Source organism: Nanorana parkeri, unplaced genomic scaffold (genome assembly GCF_000935625.1).
Source record: "Nanorana parkeri isolate BGI_ZX_2015 unplaced genomic scaffold, ASM93562v1 scaffold3148, whole genome shotgun sequence".
NCBI lineage: Eukaryota > Metazoa > Chordata > Amphibia > Anura > Dicroglossidae > Nanorana > Nanorana parkeri.
In genome coordinates, this window is record NW_017309416.1 from 19,568 (window position 1) to 27,273 (window position 7,706).

Here is a 7,706-nt window from a genome sequence, read left to right on the forward strand (position 1 = left end):
TGGGGGTGGGGCTTCGGCCGGCAGGGGTGGGGCGGGACGTGCTGGGGCGAGGCTGGGGAATTCCTCAACTGCAACCAGAGGTACCGCAAGTCACTGCTCTTGTTGGAGGGAAATCCACCACACTACTGATAGGCTGACTTTCTAAGCTTCCCCATTCACACCCCAAACCAACCTACTACATGATACTGAGACCTAAACAGGCTCATATAAAAGGTCTCTAACCATCCACCTACTCAACACAGCCAACACTCTCATCCCCATATGCCGGAGGAGCACAAACCCCCTATCACTGGATGGTGTTGTAGAATCAGTCAAGTTGGTCAGATGGAGGAATCTTGAGCTATTGCAAAAAGACTTAGCAGGACCTCATGGTTATTATTTGAATTTCTTACCACTCCTACTTGACCAAACCTGATGATGGCTCTTATACCTGAGTCCTAAACTGTTATTTCTCATGAGACCTTTCGTAACTGGAGTGTGGGACTGGTACCTGAACTAAGCTCTTCATCCCTGCTCTGAGGTCTGGCAAGGCAGGGACAGCCGCGGGCCTTTCCTACAGAAGCTGCAGGGCACTTCCAGCTTTAAAGATGGCCTCTGTGCAGCGGCCATCTTTATGACACAGGAATGATGCGGCAGGCCCGCGCCGCATCATTCCTGTGTCATAAAGATGGCCGCCAATCGGCGGCTACGCAACGGCCATCTCTAAAGCTGGAAATGTACAGGCGGGCCAGATCGAATGATAATTAAATATTATCATGCGGCCCAAAGATAATTCCATCGCGGGCTGGTCTTGGCCTGCGGGCTTTGAGTTTGACACTTATGGGTTAGGACACTAGTTAGCAACCTATCAACCCAAAAGCTGCACATAATGTTCAGCATATGTAATGCTAGAAAGGACTGTCATAGACTGCAGGCATACTAGAGGAAATGATAATCGGAGACTGAGGACATGTAGAAGAAATAATGGTAAAAGGCTGAGGACACGCCAGAGGAAATGATGGTCGTAGAATGAGCACAGAGGAAATTATAGCGACTGAGGACATGCTAGAGAAAATGATGGTCAGAGAGCGAGGACGTGCTAAAGATATGATAGAGGCTGAGGACCTGCTACAGGAAATTATTATTATTATTATACGGGATTTATAGAGCGCCAACAGTTTGCACAGCGCTTTACAATATAAGGAAGACAAGATGGTAAGGAGGGCCCTGCCCATGCGGAAATGATGGTCAGAGACTGAGGACATGCTATATATAGCTCAGACACACCAATAAAGATCAGTTTTGCTACCAGGTCTGGCCCACCATCGACCACCTCTAGGGCCCCATTCACACCTGACAGTTTTGCAGCTTGAATGCCTAAGCAATACAATGCTCAACAAGAGGAATCCCATTGCTTTCAATCAGCTCAATTGTGAATGGGGCCTCAGTGATGGCTCATCACTCTGCAACCTTACTTACCAAAAAGGGATGAGCTCACTTTTGGACCAAGCCTTGTCTGCACCTGAACTCCTCTGAACATGGAAGGAAGTTCCTTCTGTTTTGCCCCATTCAGCTGCAGCCGGGGAATTCCCCACCCATAGCTGCACGTCAGCATAGGGGTGGAATGCAGTGATGTCATTGACCTTATTTTGGCTTTATGGCTATATTTGGTCAATGAATGTAGCCATATACAGGTGAAACTCGAATAATTAGAATATCGTGCAAAAGGAATTGCAGTAAGTGCTGCAAAATGGGCCCAAACCAAGTACTGAGTACATATGCATGCTTGTACTTTTCAGAGGTCCGATATTGTTCCATGTACAATCCTTGTTTTATTGATTGCATGTAATAATCGACTTTTTTGAGGTTGTGGATTTGGGGTTCTTGGGGTTTCCATGAGCTGTAAGCCATAATCATCACAATGATGACAAATCACGGCTTGAACTATCTTGCTTTGCATGTAATGAATCTCATATATTAGTTTCACCTTTTAAGTTGCATTAGTGAAATAAATGAACTTTGCACGATATTCTAATTATTCGAGTTTCACCTGTAAAGTCAACGATGACAGCACAAGCATCCTGTCCCTTTGTTTATGTGCAGCTTTTAGGCCGGGAATGCCCCTGCCTGCAGCTATTTGGGCGGGAGGCCCATTGCACTTCTGTGTTTGGAGATCTCAGGTTCAGTCCGAAGCTGAGATTATACTTACTTACCAACAATGGGGTGTGGGTGGGCAGGAGGAGACAGGCCAGAGCTGGTGACCATGCAGGCTGGTCACTCTTCACAGCATCCCTATATACTCGGGAGGATTTAAGTTATTATTCCTTTAAAACACATTTTCATAATCCTGTTTTTTTTTTTCTGTAGTTGAGGAGTAGCCGACCCATGTGAATGCTGAGGTCCTACAACACCAGTGATGTCCAAGAACAATGGAACGTCCATTGCACGCAGAGTGGCCCGGCGTACCGGTCCTTCCCAAAAAAACGCCAGTCGATCAGTGGACGGATCTGTCATTAAGGTATTGTTATCCTGAGCTACAATTCTCCAAATTTAGCATGCAGTGAGCTATATAATAATATATAATACGTTTATAATAAGATATAATATAGGATTGTATTTGAAGGGAAGGCCGCAGTTCATCTTTAAATGAGAGTTTCTTTGAATTTGCTGTTTTGGGGAAATCCTCCCTCAGTGTGTCATCAGTAAATCATTTGTATTCCTAAAATGTGAGAACAAAATAGTATGAAATGTGAAATTGTCACAAAGTGATGAACAATTTTGTGTCATACACAACACCTGTGTTGCACAATGGCTGTGCTGATGATAATAAGAAAAAACTCTAGGTCTAATGATAGTGACGAAATGCATCAGGTGGGCGGATCTATGCGAGCATTGCAATCATAGAGACAGGAGCTCCAGTGGACACAATCCATGTGCAATTGCCTTATTTTAATTGTAAGTGTATTGTAATCGTTTTAAATACATTTATTCTGACATAATACACTATGGGAAGCCTCTTTTTCTCAGAGGAAGAAATATGGTGAGCAATAGGAGTTGGTGAGTGCGGCCAGATCTTATCTTTGAGCACGGTGGAGACTGGAGAGCGCTGATCCACTCATTGTTTATGTATTCACGGACGTTGGTGTTGATTATAAAAGTTGGAATATATATCCTCACATATTTCAAGGACTTTATTGTATCCAGAAGTAATGGACTTCACACATGGTTATGTAGATTAAGAGGGAGTTGTAAATCACTTGTGAGATTTAACACAGGATTTTCTATATGTAGACATTTTATGAGATGTACTAGCACTTTTTTTTCTGCTTTATTATGGTTTATAGTAGGGATGCACAGATACTTTTCGAGTACCAGTGCAGATATTTGGCATTTTCATGAGAACTACCAGGGTTGCAGCGGTTGCAGCTGGGACCGGGCTCTGGTACTCCACCACTGTCCTGATATCATTAGTCTGTATTGTTTTAGAAAAACTGTCACATGACAATAAACAAAAATGTATCAGTACTCGTACTCGCAAAACTGGTATCTGTGCATCCCTTTATTTATATTTATAAAAACTAAATCGTACATTAAAACAGAGATGTACAAATCCCGGGAGCTCCGTGTGCTCCTTACACATGACAGCGGCCTACTAATTTTTGCATTTTTAGTCTAGTCTTGGAGCTCAAAAGCATCGGTACTTGTACTCGTACTTGTACCGAGTACTGTTCTTGGTATCTGTGCACCCCTAGTTTATAGTATCTAGATCATTAGACCTAGAGTTTTTTCTTATTATCATCAGCACAGGTGTTGTGTATGACGCAAAATTGTTTATCACTTTGTAACAATTTCACATTTCATACTATTTTTCTCACATTTTAGGAATACTATTTGGGTTTGCGCAGCGCCATTTTCTTTTTTCCTATTTTGGGTGTAGTCACCTATTAAGCACAGCTGCTCCTAGAGCGTTATTTGATTCCTAGCGCAGTTTTTTTTCTATCTAACATTAGTAAATCATTTGTGTCTGGATCCACAGAATATTTGCCTGACGGGCGCCGAGGCCCTGCTGGAGAGAGAGCAGGATTTCCTGTCCACCTTGTCTCAGGTTAACACGCTGGTCTTGAACACTTTACTGCAGTCGACAGGTAAGAGCCCCATCGGGACCAATCTCAAATTGGGCAAGCCAGGAACAAAAATGTAATATTTTGCACCAGTCCTTGGATGTATTAGCAGCATTAGTTTTCTTTTTCTCACCTGCCGTCCTTGACCCTCTGGGCTCAGAGGAGGGGTTTAAATGATACTGGGTGTCATCCAGATTATAAAAAGAGTGCCATCTGCTGGAGGTGAGGACTCTATGTGAGGTGCAGCGCCATGTTATACTCAAGTATTGCTGCAAAAGTTGATATTTTTTTTAATTTAACAAATGTTTGCCAATGGAGTTGTTATATTATAATATATTATTATTAATAATAATATAATATATTTTTTTATAATTGTGAAAGGTTGCTGTAATGTCCCTTATTGCAGTCATTCTTTTGTGTTTTCCAGATACACATCACGAACTTCCGGGAAAAGATTACTCGAAGGTGCTGAAGGTCTTGAATGACAAATTTCACAAAGTCTGGGACCTGACGGCCCGATGTTTCCAAACACTAAAAAAGAATTACGACCTCTTGGCGGTGGATATCCAGGACATATACCTCATGACTGAAGAGAGCCACTTCATCGAAGTTTACACAGAGTGAGTGCTACATGAATGGAACCCCCCCCAGTTCTAGTTTTATGTACAGTGTGTAAGAATTAGATCTTCTGTTATTAAAGTGACACTAAACTCCGTAGTTAAAGGAGAACTATGAGGGGCGTGCTTTTCACTCACCTCATAGTTCTAACCGACCTGTGACAATGAGCCTTTCACAGGTCGGCTCAGTAGATCGGGAGGTGAGCGAACACATACCGGCGTTCGCTCACCTCTCGATCCTGTCACGGCTCTCTGCCCTGACAGGGGAGGGACTGGATTCCCCCTCCCCGCTCCGATCCGCCAGCGCTGACTGGCGGAACAGACAGGGAGGGGGCGGGTACAGCTGGCTCTGCCTCTAGATAGGCAGAGCCAGCTGTCACTCACGCAGCTGGGCGGATCTTGACAGCGATGTCGGGATCCGTTCCGGCGTCTCAGTATACCGCCAGCTGTAGCTCGCGGTATACTGAGCTTAGGGGGACGGGAGGACGCTAGTTTGTGTCCTCCCTTTACCCTAAGGAGAACTATGGGGAAAAGCCCCGACCCCATAGTTCTCCTTTAAATCTTAAAAAAACATTCAAGTATCTTAACTATTAACAACAATGTATCTTATTTGTGTATCACTCGGCTGTAGATTTTCAAATTATTACTATACAGGATTTATATAGCGCCAAAAGTTTGCGCAGCGCTTTACAATATAAGGGAGACATTACAATCATAATACAATTCAAGACAAGATGGTAAGGAGGGCCCTGCCCCTGAGGGCTTACAATCTCAAAGAGGAGGGGGAAATGATAAATGAGGAGGTAGCTGTGTGGTGATGAATTGTCTGAGAAAGTGATGGTTGAGAGGTTAGGTTGAGGTGGGATCGGCTTCCCTGAAGAGATGAGTCTTAAGGGATCGCCTAAAGGCAGTCAGAGTGGGAGACAGACGGACAGGTTGGGGGTAGAGAGTTCCATAGGATGGGAGAGACTCTAGTGAAGTCCTGGAGGCGAGCATGGGAGGAATTGACGAGGGAGCTGGAAAGCAGGAGGTCTTTTGAAGAGCGGAGGGGACGGTTAGGGTCGGAATTGGTGCTGACACTATCCTTCCTTCTGGAGGCCGACTACTTTTGTTCCTCATGGTCCCTGTGTGTGTTGTAAAGTAGTCACAGCTCCAAGCTCGCTCCCGGGATGGACTACAATGGACTAAAAATGAGATTGTAGTCTATGACGGGAGCGAGCTTGTAGCGGTGACTACTTTACAACACACACGGGGACCGTGGGGAACAGACGTAGCCCCCCTCCAGAAGGAAGGACAGTGTCAGCACCAATTCAGAGATGATTGGAGGACCTACAGCCGAGTGATACAGAAATAAGATACATGGTTGTTACTAGTTAAGATACTGAAATAGATTTTTGGGGTTTAACTCCGGAGTTTAGTGTCACTTTAATGCTTTCATAGTCCTAATGACACAACAGGAAATGTAATAAAATATCCCCACAGTGAAAAGTACATTTCCTCTTAAGGTGCCCATACACCTTACAACCATCGCAAGACTTTTGTCTTGCGATGGTCGTATGCTTCTTGAAAGCCCGTACGATCTGCCCACCTTGGACGGGCAGATCGTACTTGCGATCATCGAAAGCCGCCCCGCTGAGGGGCGGGCTTCCAATGACGGCAATGCAGAACGGGCAGTGTGCGCGTGCGCACACCGGCCCGTTCCACAGCTATCGGGCGAGCAGGCTAGAAACCCGACGAGAATCGTATGATTCTCGGCGGGTTTTCGAACATGTTGGCTCGACAAAAGACGTGCGACCGTACAGTAGAAACGGTCACACGTCTTAGTTCACACTGCTTGATTCTCGTACGAGAATCGGGCGAAATCCCGCGATCGTACGAGAATCAAGCAGTGTGAACTAAGACGTGTGACTCGAGCAGTGTATGGGCACCTTTAGACAGCTGTCAGCAGAACAGGTGTCCCCATTGTGAGATTTTCCCCTCGGCTCGGGAACTCCTGTTTGCAGGCTTCCTTCATAAACACAATGTAACAGTGTTGTGTTGTCACAATGTATTTTGGTAAGAGCTTATGTGCAAATCGAAGGCTTGTCCTTTGATGTTCAGCTAATGTTGCAGCAAGCCTGCAGTCCTCTTCTGTATTTTATATTAAAAATAAAAGCCCCATACATGTGTACACATTTTTTTATTTGTTACTTATAATAAAATACATGATAGTGTTGACTTCATTTTCCAATCATGGAATTGCTTCTCTGGGTGTTACAACATGACACGTGCCTGATCACTGTGTCACTGTACACCTCCCTTCCTCAGTGCCCAGATTACCACAGCCGAGGGTCTTTATTTCTGGGATTTTTTGTTACAACCTTGATTTATTTCTGTCTCTTTCTGGTTTTCTCAGGTATTTTGTAGCAGTCACAAGTTATATGGTGATCAAAGGTTTTGAGAAATCAGCAAAGCAGACCAGGTAAGCCAGTAATAAGGAGGTGCTACTACTGTACCGGTACGGGTACCCCGGGTATACTGCATAATATAATATTAATGCAGATATTAAAGGAGAACTATGAGGGGGTGGGGTGCTTTTCACTCACCTCATAGTTCTAGCCGACCTGTGACAATGAGACTGTCACAGGTCGGCTCAGTAGATCGGGAGGTGAGCGAACACATACCGGCGTTCGTTCACCTCTCGATCCTGTCACGGCTCTCTGCCAGCTGGATTCTCCGCTCCGATCCTCCAGCGCTGGCTGGCGGAACGGACGGGGTGGGTACAGGTGGCTCTGCCTCTGGATAGGCAGAGCCAGCTGTCAGTCACGCAGCTGGGCGGATCCAGACATAATTGTCGGGATCCGCTTCAGCTGCGGCGTCTCAGTATACCGCCAGCAGCAGCTCGCGGTATACTGAGCCTAGGGTGACGGGAGGACGCTAGTTTGTGTCCTCCCGTTACCCTAAGGAGAACTATGGGGAAAAGCCTTAACCACATAGTTCTCCTTTAAGG

The 7,706-nt window shown here is 45.2% G+C and overlaps 1 protein-coding gene across 1 annotated transcript in view; it reads left to right on the forward strand.

Moving 5' to 3' along the window:
• Nucleotides 1-2,351: 2,351 nt before the first annotated feature.
• ALS2CL (ALS2 C-terminal like) overlaps nucleotides 2,352-7,706 on the forward strand; it is a gene marked incomplete at its 3' end in the record, with an annotated part of 42,994 nt that continues 37,639 nt past the window's right edge. The window contains exons 1-4 of the mRNA XM_018574668.1: nucleotides 2,352-2,497; nucleotides 4,016-4,142; nucleotides 4,558-4,720; nucleotides 7,113-7,178. Coding sequence (XP_018430170.1) covers nucleotides 2,396-2,497; nucleotides 4,016-4,142; nucleotides 4,558-4,720; nucleotides 7,113-7,178 — 458 coding nt within the window. The remainder of the gene's footprint in view (nucleotides 2,498-4,015; nucleotides 4,143-4,557; nucleotides 4,721-7,112; nucleotides 7,179-7,706) is intronic.